This window comes from Manihot esculenta, chromosome 7 (assembly GCF_001659605.2).
Source record: "Manihot esculenta cultivar AM560-2 chromosome 7, M.esculenta_v8, whole genome shotgun sequence".
In the NCBI taxonomy this organism is placed as follows: Eukaryota; Viridiplantae; Streptophyta; class Magnoliopsida; order Malpighiales; family Euphorbiaceae; genus Manihot; species Manihot esculenta.
In genome coordinates, this window is record NC_035167.2 from 33,557,950 (window position 1) to 33,572,369 (window position 14,420).

Here is a 14,420-nt window from a genome sequence, read left to right on the forward strand (position 1 = left end):
ACACTAGAAAAAGAAAGTTAAAACACAAAAGAAATGAGTCACGCGGCCCCTTGAGGCTTTAACCTTTATTTCTTTTATTTAAAAAGAAAATGAGATGGTGACTTGTTTTGGGTAATTAAAAAAATTTCAATACATATGATCTTTACGATTCCATTTTAATTTCTTTAAATTACTAAATATAATTTTATTAACATCTAATTAATTATATTTTCTTAATATTATCAGAAACTTTTTTTTTAACATTTTAACATCCACCTACCTTTTTTTTTTTGAGAGAATGACGACTGCCATTGAATCAGCAGCAGCAACGTTTTGCTGCGAAGGGCAGCTTGGCATATATATATATATATATATATATAAAAGAAAGGAACTATGATATATTCACTTATAATTTAAAAAGGAAAAAGAAAAAACTAGCAGCCTGCCCAAATACATATATCAAACTAAAACCAAAAAGAAAAGATCTATCAATCAGCCAAAGAAAGTATTATAAAAATAAAAGAAAAAACTCTTCCCTTTTCCATATATAAACTTCCACTTCCATGCTAAACATCACAGACAGTTTCTAGTTCATATCCTCTTCTCTTTTTCTCTCTACAGAGTTCTTTATATCACAGCAACTATGGCAAGCATTTCACAAGCATCAGGAGTAGATGCTCTAGGCCTAGCAAACATGATCATATCAGCCGCAAGAAACGCTACCACCCACCGGAAAAACTGCGAGCAGCTCGCCGAGCACGTGAGGCTTATCAGTAACTTGCTAGAGAAGTTGAAATCCACTGACCTAATCAACTTGCCAGCTACAAAAGAACCCTTGGAAGCCATAGAAGAAGCTTTAAGAAAAGCTCTTGATTTGGTTGAAAGCTGCAAAGATAAAAGTTATCTTTATATGCTTGCTATGGGATGGAGTGTCGTTTATCAGTTCAGGCAAGTTCAGGCTGAGATCGATCGTTATCTCAAGATTGTTCCTTTGATTTCTCTTGTTCATGAATTTAGGATGCAGGTATTTCTTTTAATTTTCTTTTTTTAAAAAAAAAAAATCTGTGGGCACTAGACACTAGGAGACTGCTGATTGCACCGGATATCGAGTTTTTTGCCATTTTCTGGGAAAACGGGCAAGAATAATTTTGTCTTTTGTAATTTTTTTATAGAATAATTAAAATGTATTTATAGAATAATTTTACCTTTTAAAAAAATTTTCAAAAATTTTTAATCAGAGAGGTTATATAATAATCTCAATACATACGGGTTTTAAAAAGGTTTTTATATAGTTGATACAAGTTTTAAAGAGGTCTTTATATAGTTGATAGTTGGGAGAAAATTTATTAGTTAATTTATAAAATATTTTTAATATTTTAAAAAAAAATATTAATTAATTTTTTTATTAATTTTAATTATTAAATATTATAAAAATTTTAAAATATTAGTAATATAAAAATATTAATTAGTATATTTTTTAAAAGTTTAAGAAATTAATTAATAAAATTTTTAAAATTATAAAAATTAAATAATAAAATAATTAACCATTAAAATTAATAAAATAATTAGCTAATAAATTTTTTAAAATATTAAAATTATTTTAATATATTTTTTAAAATTACAGTATTAATTAATGAATTTTTTCTATCAAGTGATTTTTTTTACCCTATCTGGACAGAGGACTATGATAGATGAATATTCTAATCTCTAAATTTTATTGAATTATTATTGTCGGTGTGATTTGACAGAAAAATAGTGCAGTCTGCTTTACGCTTGAGCTATTTTTCTTTGTCAAAGGCCAAGAAAATCTATATAGACCAAACTTGTATTTTTGCAATTTATCTATTTTTACATCAGAAACTTTTCTTTTGAAAATGGGTTCCATAATTAATTGCTTAATTAATTAATTAATCAGAATATAAAGGAAGGCCTGGAGGCCATTGAAGAGGATCACAGAGAATACACTCTGGAAGAAGAGGATTTAGAGGCACAGAATGTGATTCTGAAACCTGACAGGACAAACAAAGACGCCAACATCTTGGAGAAGTCACTGTCTCGGCGATATCCTAATCTGGAATTTCATGAGGCTCTGCAAGAAGAGAAAGAGAAGCTGCATATTGAGCTGCAGAGATCAAGAACAATCAATGATCCGAATCAATGTCGTGTAATAGAACATCTCATTGATGTCACAGAAAATGTTGTCAATGCAATTCCTGAGAAGAAATTAACTAAACTTCTTGTGAATGAACCAACTTACATGGTATCAGGGTAAGTTCTTCCGAGACATTATAGTAAAGCTTCTTCAGTAGTGCGTGCTTCTTTGAAAAATTACACAGGGAAATTCTACAACTTCAGGTTCATAACAAATGCAAAATCCAGCTATGGAGAAATGAATCCTGATGATAAGAGACAATCTGAGTGGCAGGTTGATCTCTTTGATTGCTGTGAAGAGCCTTGTTTGAGTGAGTTCCTGTAATCTTTTCTTCTTTTTCTAAATTGTGCAGGGTAACGAATCATGTCCGAGTAAAAAAGGATGTTCCAGTGCACAAGACTTTTCAGTTAGGCTTTTAAATCTATGTAATAATTTATCTAGTTTTCTGATACAGGCTTGAAGACCTGCATATATCCCTGTGGCACATTTTCAAGGATAGCGAATGTCGTGTCGAAAGGGGAAATATGTAAGCTTTTCTGATTAAAGTATAAAGCAATGTTATGAGAAAGTGTTAGATTATCTTCCCAACTAACAGATTTTACTGCATAATTCTCAAATTATTCTTACAACTTTTCTTGCGTGCAACAGCTCGTGAGCGCGCAGTTAATGATCTAATGGCGTATGCCATCTTCTGTGGATGCTGCTGTTACACCTGCTGCATTAGGAGGAAAATTAGGCATATTTTTAATATAGAGGTAGTTTTATCTTCTGTTATGGAAGTTTTGAAAATCCTCTTGTTGAATCTAGCAGTTCCTGACAATTCAACTATAAACAAATTGGATGCAAAATGCAGATGGAGAGCAGTTACTACTCTCACTTAAAAACTTGCATAAGAGTGTATGAATTGAGACTTGAACGTAGCAATTCCTGACCATTATACTAGAGACAAGCGTATAGAAAATGCAGATGCAGAGCAGTTGCCATATCATGTATCGAGTCCTGACATAAAAACTTGTATAAGAGTATGAATTGAGACTTGAGAGCGTTAATTTGCTTGAATGATGATGAAGTGATCAGAAAATCATCACCATCTTGTGCAGGGAGGTTCGTTTGATGACTTCTTAACTCATCTTATGTGTTGCTGTTGTGCTATGGTTCAAGAGTGGAGAGAGATTGAGGTCAGAGGCTTTGAAGGTGTATGCAACAGACTTCCATTTCCTCAACAATTATTGAATATTTGTATTAAGGGTTTCATTTTGACATTTTCAGCTAATAATGCATTAGGTTTCTTATGTAATCCCATTTATATTCTGAGTTTTATGGCAAAATTCCTGTCTTTGCAGGCTGTCAAGGGAGAAAGATGATTCCTCCACCTTACCAATACATGAAGCCTTGAACCATGAGCCCTTCTCTCTTAAACCTTATAATCTATGTTTTGACAGTTCCTTGTAATTATGCATGTAGAGACCGTAATTTTCTTACCTACTTAATTAAGAACAGTTTTGTATGCAAATAATAGTCTCTTAAAACCTATTTTTAGGTGAAACAAACTCAAAATTCTACATGATATTGTGTTATCATGCATATTCAAATGATAGTGTTCATATTCTCTGTCTGCTTTACCTTTCTCCTTTTTCCTTCTTTTTGTCTGAACTAAATTACTTACACAGACACTTCAAAATAATTCCCTGGGTAAAATTGGAACTAGAGAACTATAATAACGTGAAACCCATTTCTACAGACGGACAACAGTACAAATTCCAACGGCATGCCAAAACTGTTTATTAATTTATTATTGTACAAAGTCAGTAAAAGTTCTACTCACTATTCAGTGCAGAAAAAAGGTTGATCCTGAAGCCACTAGCCAGTCCAATACATGGTTTACAAGGAGCGCAAAAGATCAAGAGAAAAAAAGGCTATGCGTTCAAATGCTGCCTCAGAAGTATAAAGCAAACAACTGTATCAGAATAGGAAGCAACATCGTGAACTTGTGCAGTCAGAGAAGCAATGTCAATATTGATGATAGGATCAATCCAGGTGAAACTCTGCTAAAAGGAAGAGCTGCCCTTTACTGAAAATCACATAAACAATGGAGTGCCAAAAACGAAAAATATCCATGTAAGAATGGTTCTCTTTTTGTTTCTTGAACAAACTAGAGAAAAGCTTTGGTAGACTGTCTAATCTCTCGCTAATAAGAAGAGCCAATGAAACAGCAGCAATAACTTACTAGTTTCAATCTTCTGCTTTGGTTGTTCCAGCTTCTTAGCACAGAGTGTATTGTAGTTGTGCTTTAAATGAGGAGCAACTACCATTTCCTGAAGAAAAAAAGAGAAAATGAATCTACACCGAGAATAAAAGAAGTGATTATATCATCACTCTTTTGGTTAAATGAATCTAATACCTTAAACTCTTCAAATGGACAGAAATTAGAATTATTGCAACCCTATTCACAAAAACACAAAAAGTTAACAACTAAAGTATATATAGGTATAGATCAGAAATTAATAAAATCAAAATCGGACCAGCGTACATAAAAAAGTAAAAAAGAAAAACAATGATCAAATGGACCAGAAAAACATACTGGCATTGGAATGGGATACTCATTGTGGAGTACTTCAACGAAGTACTTGCTTGAAGAGTTTGCAGGACAACTGTGCAGGACCAACATGTTGTTGCCAGCAAAAGGTGTTACCTTGCTACCCCACCAATTTCTACTGTGGGGAGGCCTTGGAGGAAGTTCCAAAGGTTGCTCTCTCTGTATTTTTTCAAATTCTGAAAGATTCCAAGGATTAAAACAAATTTAGCACATGGTAGAAGCCACAAAGTACAGAGATTTGGCTCATTAAATGGGAATTTCACAAACGGAAGCACTAACCCGATTGTTCAAGGAAAAGACCAAGCAGACATGTAAAAGGAACCAGAGTCTCTGCATGTGCAAATCGTAGTCTTGCCTTTTCATAATGTCCAGAGGCAAGTACTTCTGAACGAACAGAATGGAGAAAAATTAAAGCTCTAGACTAAGAGGGAGTTCATTGGTAAATATCCTTTTAAAAGAAGAACGAAACATTACTAGAGAAGGAAAGGTTTATCATTGCTTTCCCCTTATTTCAAGGCTAGCTACCTAAAAGACTTCCAGTTACTAGATTTGAAGGCAAAACATAGATATTTGGGGAAAAAGAAGACAAGCTAAATATAGCAACCAATAAAAACTGCAATACAAAATTTTGACAGAAATATAGCCCTCCCTCCACATTTTCCATTAAAAACAGTGAATTCAATAACTAATCACATCCCTGATTAGTTATTAAAACCAAATCTCCAGATAAACATAATCTACAAACTAATAAATATATATGAATGTTCCAGGCTTCAAGCCTTCTCCATCCAAAGGAGATGTGCAGCAATAAGACCTAAAGGCAGTGGCACCAGACATGATTATATACGCACAGTCCTTTGATGATGTGTATTACCTTCTTGCACCTTAATAGCTTGCTCCATGGACTGAACAACATCTTCAAGCAATGGCACTCCCATTCTGTAGTTTATTGATTTACCGTAACCCTTCAATATAAACAATGCCAAGTCATCTGTCCATTCCAGCAAAGCCACCTAAGCATTTAAAATTTTTGCAAGTCAATATCCATAAAAGAATGAAAACAAGCACAGTTCTTTACTTGAATTTTCTGACAAGCATTTCTGTCTTCTCTAATAAAGATGACATATTCCACACTTGCCAACGGCCATATTTTTAAGCTAATCAACCATGCATATAACTTTCTTGCCATCCAACAAAAATGGTGCCAAAATTAAGAAGTGATCAACTGATTGTGCTCAACAAACATTTTGTAATGGCATACACAAGATTTGCTGTCTGCAAAGTTTCAGATAATTGGAAAGACCCATGCAGAAACAAGAAAAAGACTAGAAAAATCACAAACAAGTTAAATCTGATCTACCTCAGAAGGATTGAATAGACCACACGCTTGATCTGTTATATCCAACAAGGATGCTTCCTGCAAATTGAAAATTCAAGGGGCATTGAGAAAGAAAAAGTAAACATCAGCTCAAAAGCCACAACTGAATTTCAGGAATCATAAAAAGAAATATTTTCATTTTATACAAAAACTACAAAATATTGCAAAAGAAGCTAATCAATGACCTGTTTACAGAGAAACCAGAGAGAAGCAGTGTCCTGTCTTGTAAAATTAAGCTCATAACGGCTCACCAATGCAGCAGTAATTGCATCTAAAATAGGTTTCTTAAGCTTTTCGACAACTGGCTCTTGGCTTTTCCTAAAAGCCTGAATCCATATGTAAGCATTTAGAGGAAGAAAATGACGAAATATCCAGGCATGGGCAAGAAAATCGTCAAATTCAAACAATCCCCCATGTGTTTAAATTCGATAACTTAGAAATTATCAAACCAAAGGCCAAACTAGATCTCCAAAAATCTACTAATTAAAGGAATAACTACTTCAAAGCAACTTCCTGAACAAAATGAAAAACACATACCAAGTCCAAACACAAGCAAGAAGCAACCACCAACTAAAAAGCAAAACCACACACATACCTTGTAGTTTTCACAACAATCATGAAACCTAAGCATTATATCACTTGCACGGCTTTCACTGCTGACTGCAAAAGCTCGTTGATTCCATGGTCCAAGGGTTCCCTTCTTACTAAAGAGCCCCATGCCAAATGCCACAGCACTAGCTGATGCTCGAGGAACCTAACACATTGGAGCAAAGCAGATTAAACAAACCCATAAAAAGAGGGAACAAAATAAGATGCAGTCAGCATTCACGAGGTTGATGTCTCAGCCCCAGAAATGAAGATAAAGGTGCTTATATGAGGCCCATTGCCCAAGCCACAAAGTCAAACTCTAAATTCTAAAATAAGACAAATTTGGTACAGGGAGTAAATTCTGTGATAAAAAGATAAACGAGAATCAGACAATAAGGCATGCCAAGTAACTAGAACTGAACAAAATAAATAATTTAAGATAGAGCTCACCTGGGTAGCCTTTATCAGATATACATCAGGGTGATATTCCTCCTCGAACAAATTTGGAAATCTTTCCCTAATCCTGATTCCAAAATCATATAATTCATCTTCTCCTTTGGTAATCAATTCTCCACCTTTCGATTTGCCTTTCCATGGAGATTTCCAGCCCTGTAACCATGTAGGAACTTTCTGCAAAGGTAAGTTCCGTTCCTTGGCATCTCTTATAAGTTCTTCCAAATGAGATGCCAACCAGGCCAACTCTTTCATCTTCTTTTTGGTAGGAGAACGAGTTCCATGTCTTGCCTGAGAAGCCAAAATGCAGATTAAGATTCAAAACTAGGTTTTAATAGCATGGCAGTAGATTTTCTCAAGCAAGCGTTCACTTCAACAAAAGCCAGCACAAGTAACTAGAAAACAGAATCAGAAAAGTGGACCCCAAGGTAATGAAGGAAAAATGAAATACCCAAACAAACAGAAAGTGACTGCCACAATATAAATAGTAATAAAGAAGAAAACAGCTCCTGTTATTGTTTCCCAAGAATAAGAAGCTAATCAGGCTAAGTCCAAACTCTAAACTTGTTCATCATGTAATGCATCAACGTTAACGCTAACCAGTCAAGCTACACAACAAACAATTCCACTCTCCCCAAAAATGACACTAAAGGATTAGTAATTAATAAATGAGGATAAGGAAAAGGATGTAAATTACCACAAGGTTTAAGTGGATAGGAGTGCATCCTTCGGGAATACTAAACTGTTCAAAGGAATTATTCACCTCATCTTTCACAACACCATATCTGCACCCACAAAAATAAAAATTAAAAAAAAAATCAGCTTAATTAAACAATAGCACAGTACTAGGGATGATCTGCTTGTTTCCCCTTCAAAATTGAGCTGAGATAAAATAAAAAAAAATTAAAAAAAAAACTATAAATTGTTCTCATCAGAAGCTAAACAGTTTCAATTTTTAATTAAAGTGACCAAACGCAACACAATAAATACATAAATAAATAAATAAAGAAAAGAAAAGAAACACCGTAGTTTCTACTCTTTCCCATCTATATAAATAATTTACTTCACAATCCACCCAAAAGAATTGCAAATTCTGAAATTCACACAAGTGAAGTCAATCCATCTATAAGCAAACAAAGCAGAACCTAATAACAAAATCGAATCCTAAAGGCGTATTAGAGAGAAAGTGAGACCTTGTTACAGTGGAGAGGTGCTGCCGTACATCGAAGGATTGACCGGCAACAGAATGCAAGAGAATTGAAAACCAGAAAATGACAAAAGAGATGGAAGCCATGAACGTCTTCATTTTCTACATGTAAAACAAACTGGTATTTAGTTTTCTGTGCTTTTTATAGTAATTGGTGACACCTGCAAGCTCTTCAAGAAGAAGATTCAAAGTCCTGACACGGTACCCCGCGCTCTTTAGCACGACGCCGTTTTTGCCCTTTGTGCTGCGTCGTCATCTGATTTTTGATTTCTCGATTACTGTGATGCAACTCATCCAATCACTCAGGTCCACGTGGGAAAAATCACGGGGATAAATTAAAAGAAATGAAGTATGGAAGTATACTTTGATTGTTAGTGGATAATTTTATGTTTTTGTTTAGCATCATTAATTTTAAAGTGATAAAAGTAAATATTAAAATATTCATTTTTCTTAAAAATAAATACTAAAATATCTCGAATAAAAAATGGAGTAAATTAAATTTTTTTAAAATTAGCTTTTTCTAATTTAAATTTTGTTATACATCTTCATTACTTTATCTAACTTTTCAATTTTTAATGGTAACTAAGAATGAAAATATTTTATATACAATAAATTAATATTTTATTATGCTTCAAAATTATTATTTTATTTATAAATTATTTTTTTAATTTTTTGTTATTATAATTACTATTATGATTATTTTTTTAAAGCAAAATCAAAAATTAAAGAAATAAAATAGACTCTCAAATTTATTTACATGCATTCATTTATTATCTGAGTAAGTCTATAAATGCACAATTGCCGTTCATTACTAATTAATTTAATAAAAATATACAAATTGTGAAATAACCAAAATTTAAATGAAATTAAAAAATATTTTAATATATTTTTAAAATATAAAATTTACACGTTAACAAAAAAAAAATCATATGGAGATTAATGGTAAAAACAAAGTCCAGCTAACAAATGAAAGCCAAGAATATGTAAAATGATTGTCATGATTCGAATATTTTTTATATCAACCATATTTAATGTGGAAATATATTAAAATCTGAAATCCATTTTCCACGTTTAAATGGTTAGACTTTGAAAGTTCAAGTTAATAAATCGTTAACTGTTAAATTAAATATTTTTAATCAAAATTTATATACTTCTTAAATAATATGTAAAAAGGTTTAGAGTATGAATATTCAGTTTTTAACGTTGAGTATTTGATTAATATACAATTATTTGTATTAAATTAAATATTTTATTTTAAATATTTTATACTAAAATAAATATTTATATTATTTTTATAATCACACTCCATTTATTTTTTGAAAAGTTAATATATTAATTAAAAACATTTAAATTATATCTTTTAGAAAATAATTTTCTGAAAATGTACTAAAAAATTAACTTTCTTAAACATTGGTTATTTTGAATCCGACGACGTCTAAAGGATAATGATAGATCCAAAAGAAATGCCTAATAATTTAATAAAGGTTCCATCAAATGCTTTATTTAAAGCAAGCAGGCCCAATTGATAAATACGTGGGCTGCTATGTTCGAACACTGCATGAGATTGAAAATAGACGAAGTCAATCGCATTGATGTTTAGCATTTAAAATTTGTGGACAAGTTCAATGAAATTGAAAGCCCGGTTGCTATTTGGTAGGCTAGAAACCTGGCCATATGTAAGTTGGCAGCTGATCACGTCTATTAGCTAGACTTGTCATCAGAACCAGCCGGTTCAAACCAACAATCCTATTCAGTGTTCCACATATTGATACACTGAATCAAGTAACCGTTGTGCCATTATCACTAGGTTTTGTGATTTGGATAACATAAACCATGAAGATTAGGAATAAAAGATATTCATATATTTCAAACGCTTTTAAACAGGATTATCATTGTCAAGGAAGAGGGATTAAACCCATTTTTAAAGGTCTCTCATCTTATCAAACACCACCTAATGTCTGAGCTAAGCACACCTCCAAAAATCTTTCAACAACTACTAACCCAAAAAGATAGCTTAGGATAACCTTCAAAATGGTACTTAAGCAGCAAATAAGATGTCTCCATCATTATGCAACAACTGCCTCTTCCTCATGGAGAAGCATCTGGTCGAAGTGCCACGCTCCTGGTGATCCACCAAACAAATTTAGAAAACAAAAATACGCAAGCAAAAGCTTATGGGTGTGAAGGATGAGTATTTGTCCAATGAAAAATTAATGAATAACAGGATGACGAGAGAAGTAGAAATCAAACAAGATTTTGGGTTCCTACCATGTCCTTTGCCCACTCTTCTCAACTGAGCAACATATTCAGAAATTTTTTTGATGGCTTCCACCTGTAAAGGGAACCATCAAACAGCCAAGTTTAAATTTCAAAACATATATATATATATATATCAGTAGCATCTAAGCTGTTCATGGTAGATAAAAATAACTTCTGAAGGACTTAATGAAGAAGGTAAACCCAAAAGTAATACCTGTTCTGATAAGAACTCACTTTCAACAAAATCACCCAACTGCACATCATGGTTCCGCTCAGCCACCTGTTGGTCAAAGTTGCACTTCAAATTTTATGCCATGGTTAACAAATGTAGCAACTTCAAAACATTTGTTTTATAAGACATGAAGGGAGCTCCTGGGATCACCCTATTTCGTAAGTCTTAAACTACAATTCAAGCATTAAAATTTAAAATACATCTACTTCAAATCTGAGCAAAAACATTTAAGTAGTAGAAATTTCTTACACTCTGCAAGTTCAGGAGCTTTTCATTTGTTAATTTTTCCAGAGACAAAGCAAGCTCCATCGCTGAATAAAGAAAGTTAATCCAGTTAGCACCAATGTAAATGATAACAACAAAATTCACAAGACAACAATGCAAATAAAGCAAGGATCTTAACCCATTACTGGTTTTTCATTTACACTGCAATGCTATGAATCACCAAAGAGAAAAAGTAATCTTTGTTCCTCTTCCACTTATCACGCCCACTTGAAAGCAATAAAAGCAAATGTAATACATAATGACTTAAAATATTTGACATCTAACAGACATCACAAGTGTAACAAGAAAACACATCATAACATATAATAAGCTAGCAAAGTATAAAAGGATGCATGAACAAAAGACCTTAACATGAGTACAACGCTACATCAATCATCATACACAAATCTAACCTTGGTGTATGTTTGGATGCAGATTAGTGTAAATTGTTTGATTGGAAGCTTGTTCATTCTTCTTCTTAAATTCATGAATAAGGACGAGATTCATGAAATTGAGTACTTATATAAAGTGGATCTCAAAAAAAATAAATAATATATTTATAAATGCAGTTGAGAATGTATAAAGTGTATTTTAAATGATATTTTATAAGATATTTCAAATCAACAAAAAAATAAATTATCCCCACATGCATTCATCCAACCAAAATTTCACGTCTCTTATGAGTAAAATCAAACCTGCACATTATTGAACTCAAAATTTTACTCCATTCAAATGTAAGTTCCGTCTCAAATTCGACCATATCATGCGCCATAAATCAATGGAGGAGCAAACCATTGAAAAAAAATTGACAGCAGAATTCATCTTCAATAGAGAACAAGGCCTCTATAAATCAAAATTCCATCAACTTTGTACAGTTTTTCATACGATACATACAAAAAGGGAAAATCAAAACTCACCATACAATGCATCTCCTTTTTCCACATGATCAAACTCCGAAAGGGGCATTACTATTGACTGCAGCTTCACTTTTCCACCTCTTTTGTTCTGAAATATTGAATGATGATAAGGATTCATCTCTAGTTCTCTATTACCAAACTATTGAACCTATCAAAGCCTTTAATTGCAAAAAACAACAAATAGTGAAATAAAAACTACAGGTTTCAATGTTAAAGCACCTGGTATTCCATAAATTTCTCAGCATGCTCTCTTTCTTCCTCACTTGATTCCTTAAAAAACCTGTTTAACAAAGCCTCAAGCGATTAAAACCCAGACACACACATTGTATAAACTGAAGAAAGCTCGAAATAAAGGAGAAATTTTTTTACTTGGCAAGACCCTTGAGAGCAACATTGTCCCTGTCAAAATAAGCAAACATGGCATGGTACACGTAGGAGACATTATACTCCACACTGTCCTTCCAAAAAATTAACACAATCATTAGAAAGATAAACAGATGTAAAGAAATCATTAAAATAAAATAAAAAAAAAAAGAGACGAGCACCAATGCACAGATAAAAATCTACATATGAAAGTTCAGGTAAGAGAAAACACGGGCAGAAAGAAAACAATCGAATCCCAGATCAAAACTAACAGAAAACAACCCAAGCATAGCATAAAAGAAACACCAAATCTCATCCCCACAACATCCGATCATTTCTTAAGAGCAAATAGAAAACAAACAAAATCAACAAGAGCCAAAATTACCCCAAGAAGGAAAACTCACTTGATCTGTTCATTAATGGCAGCTTCACACTCATCAGCATACTTCTGTCTAGCAAGGGAAACTTGAGGGACAGTAGGGACCAAATTGAGCTCCTTTTTGACCTCTTCAAAAGGTTCAAAAATAACACCAGTTAATGGCTTGTCATTTGCACCCTTTGATGCACAGACCACAAACCCAGTTCCAGTTTTTCCACGAAGAATCATTGGAAAAGGAGGATTAGACGAGGAAGAAACAGAGGAAAACAGAGGACCCAGATTCTCCCCACGAGTGTTAATCAAAGAGAGAGCAGGAGCAGCCTTCAGCAACATACTTTTATGGATTTCTAAAGAGAGAAGAAAGGAGATTAGAGCTTTTTGATCTCGAAGAAGACGAAAGGATTTGAAAATGGCAATGGAAGCAATGAGTAAGGCTCCTATGCTCCTGTGTGGGAGTGATAATTTTGCGTGAGGTAGGGAAGTGAAGATATTAAGGGGTGAAGGATGAATATTGGTCATTGGATTGTAAAACACGTGGAGGGTGAAGATTGAGAGGTGGAGAACGAGCGCGTGGCTGGCTCGTGGCTTATCTGGAGAGAGTTCTGGAGATCACGTGGAGGTAACAGTAGAATCTGGCAATTCTGAATCTGGTCCCAAGAGTTTAGGGTTTCTTTTTATTGGCGTGGGAGATAATTTTTCCGGACTCATTTTTTATATTTATTTCATTTTAATTATTTAATCTTAATTTTATTTCAGAAATAAATGGTTACTCAAATTTCGGCGATAAATACATTTAAATAAATTTTAAAAAATCTTCTATTGAACTATTCAACTCTTCATTCTTTTACCTTTAGCCGAAAAACAAAAATACTCATTCTGATTTTTTTTGTTATTTTAAGAGTTTTTTTTTTAAATTTAATATATTAAAATATAAAATTAAATTACAAAATTATAAGCCTAATAAAATAAATAAAATAAAATAAAAATTTCTGAATAAACAGACTAAACCTCCAAATCAACATAATAGTTAAAATTAAGGGTTAATTATTAACTTGCATATGAAAATATTTTTGTTTGATAAAAAATGAAAATAATGAAAACTTGGAATGCTAGTTATTGAAGATAATGTAAGAAAAAAATGATTTTAGTATTTATTAAGAAAAAAAATGATTTTAGTATTAATTACAATAATTATTATTAAAATAATAAGATTTTGGTATTAATGTACTAATATGAAGAAAATCACATTAGCAGTTTAAGCATTAAGCTCATTTTGTATCACAGGATATAAAATTATTGAGACATTTTACTTTTTCACGTTGTAATCCTTATAAATATTTATAATTTATTATTTTCATATGTAATATATAAGTTAATTTTTCATGTACTAGCATGGAAAGGTATATCAAGTCACATAAATAATATATTATATTATTTTTATTCTGATTATTTTTTTAGGTAATTATTATAAATTTTATCATTTTTTTTTATTTAATATGTTAAATTTTTATATATTTTATTTAATATTGTTCTTTAAGAATTGTTAATTTGAAGAAGAGAAAATATAAGTCGGTTAGTATTTTATTAGTAATTATTTTAATATTTAAATTAATATTTAATTGAAATAGGTGAGTGTACGAGAATAAAATTAAT

At 32.2% G+C, this 14,420-nt stretch overlaps 3 protein-coding genes across 12 annotated transcripts; 1 reads left to right on the forward strand and 2 right to left on the reverse strand.

Moving 5' to 3' along the window:
• The first annotated feature begins 407 nt into the window (after nucleotides 1-407).
• On the forward strand, nucleotides 408-4,367 carry LOC110619521 (protein MID1-COMPLEMENTING ACTIVITY 1). 9 transcript variants are annotated; one of them, XR_002488681.2, is made up of 8 exons: nucleotides 412-1,003; nucleotides 1,895-2,247; nucleotides 2,335-2,441; nucleotides 2,586-2,657; nucleotides 2,780-2,886; nucleotides 2,985-3,153; nucleotides 3,232-3,327; nucleotides 3,475-3,514. XR_002488681.2 is itself a non-coding variant. In XM_021763026.2 (7 exons), the coding sequence occupies exons 1-7, from the start codon at nucleotides 623-625 to the stop codon at nucleotides 3,525-3,527; spliced, it is 1,167 nt and encodes a 388-aa protein (XP_021618718.1). In that variant the 5' UTR covers nucleotides 412-622; the 3' UTR covers nucleotides 3,528-4,367. The 9 variants fall into 9 exon arrangements, 5 of the variants coding, with proteins under 5 accessions (XP_043814450.1, XP_021618716.1, XP_043814451.1 ...); XR_002488682.2 differs by having other exon boundaries at nucleotides 2,985-3,120; nucleotides 3,232-3,325; XR_006351292.1 differs by having other exon boundaries at nucleotides 411-1,003; nucleotides 2,780-3,153; nucleotides 3,232-3,325.
• Nucleotides 3,886-8,566, reverse strand: LOC110619520 (multiple inositol polyphosphate phosphatase 1). Of its 2 annotated transcripts, XM_021763023.2 has the most exons (12): nucleotides 8,340-8,561; nucleotides 7,844-7,931; nucleotides 7,144-7,437; nucleotides 6,701-6,859; nucleotides 6,291-6,431; nucleotides 6,088-6,144; nucleotides 5,602-5,740; nucleotides 5,007-5,111; nucleotides 4,713-4,903; nucleotides 4,533-4,574; nucleotides 4,359-4,446; nucleotides 3,886-4,202 (listed from the first exon to the last, which is right to left on the reverse strand). In XM_021763023.2, exons 1-12 carry the CDS (start codon nucleotides 8,450-8,452, stop codon nucleotides 4,180-4,182), a joined length of 1,440 nt encoding a protein of 479 aa, XP_021618715.1. In that variant the 5' UTR covers nucleotides 8,453-8,561; the 3' UTR covers nucleotides 3,886-4,179. The 2 variants fall into 2 exon arrangements, with proteins under 2 accessions (XP_021618715.1, XP_043814449.1); XM_043958514.1 differs by lacking the exon at nucleotides 4,533-4,574 and having other exon boundaries at nucleotides 8,340-8,566.
• A 1,627-nt stretch (nucleotides 8,567-10,193) lies between these two features.
• On the reverse strand, nucleotides 10,194-13,272 carry LOC110619691 (ferritin-3, chloroplastic). The gene is made up of 8 exons (XM_021763233.2): nucleotides 12,793-13,272; nucleotides 12,395-12,478; nucleotides 12,245-12,305; nucleotides 12,026-12,113; nucleotides 11,094-11,155; nucleotides 10,827-10,892; nucleotides 10,622-10,685; nucleotides 10,194-10,475 (listed from the first exon to the last, which is right to left on the reverse strand). The coding sequence occupies exons 1-8, from the start codon at nucleotides 13,098-13,100 to the stop codon at nucleotides 10,420-10,422; spliced, it is 789 nt and encodes a 262-aa protein (XP_021618925.1). The 5' UTR covers nucleotides 13,101-13,272; the 3' UTR covers nucleotides 10,194-10,419.
• Nucleotides 13,273-14,420: the final 1,148 nt, after the last annotated feature.

Coding starts and splice junctions, on each gene's coding strand:
- LOC110619521 (XM_021763024.2), top strand. CDS start 623: ATGGCAAGCATTTCACAAGCATCAGGAGTAGATGCTCTAGGCCTAGCA. Junction 2,442..2,585: donor CTGTGAAGAGCCTTGTTTGA/GTGAGTTCCTGT, acceptor TTTCTGATACAG/GCTTGAAGACCTGCATATAT. Junction 2,887..3,231: donor GGCATATTTTTAATATAGAG/GTAGTTTTATCT, acceptor CATCTTGTGCAG/GGAGGTTCGTTTGATGACTT.
- LOC110619520 (XM_021763023.2), bottom strand. CDS start 8,452: ATGAAGACGTTCATGGCTTCCATCTCTTTTGTCATTTTCTGGTTTTCA. Junction 6,860..7,143: donor ATCTGATAAAGGCTACCCAG/GTGAGCTCTATC, acceptor CCAATGTGTTAG/GTTCCTCGAGCATCAGCTAG. Junction 4,203..4,358: donor AAAGCAGAAGATTGAAACTA/GTAAGTTATTGC, acceptor TGTGATTTTCAG/TAAAGGGCAGCTCTTCCTTT.
- LOC110619691 (XM_021763233.2), bottom strand. CDS start 13,100: ATGTTGCTGAAGGCTGCTCCTGCTCTCTCTTTGATTAACACTCGTGGG. Junction 12,479..12,792: donor GCCATTAATGAACAGATCAA/GTGAGTTTTCCT, acceptor TTGGAAGGACAG/TGTGGAGTATAATGTCTCCT. Junction 10,686..10,826: donor GTGAGTTCTTATCAGAACAG/GTATTACTTTTG, acceptor TTCCCTTTACAG/GTGGAAGCCATCAAAAAAAT.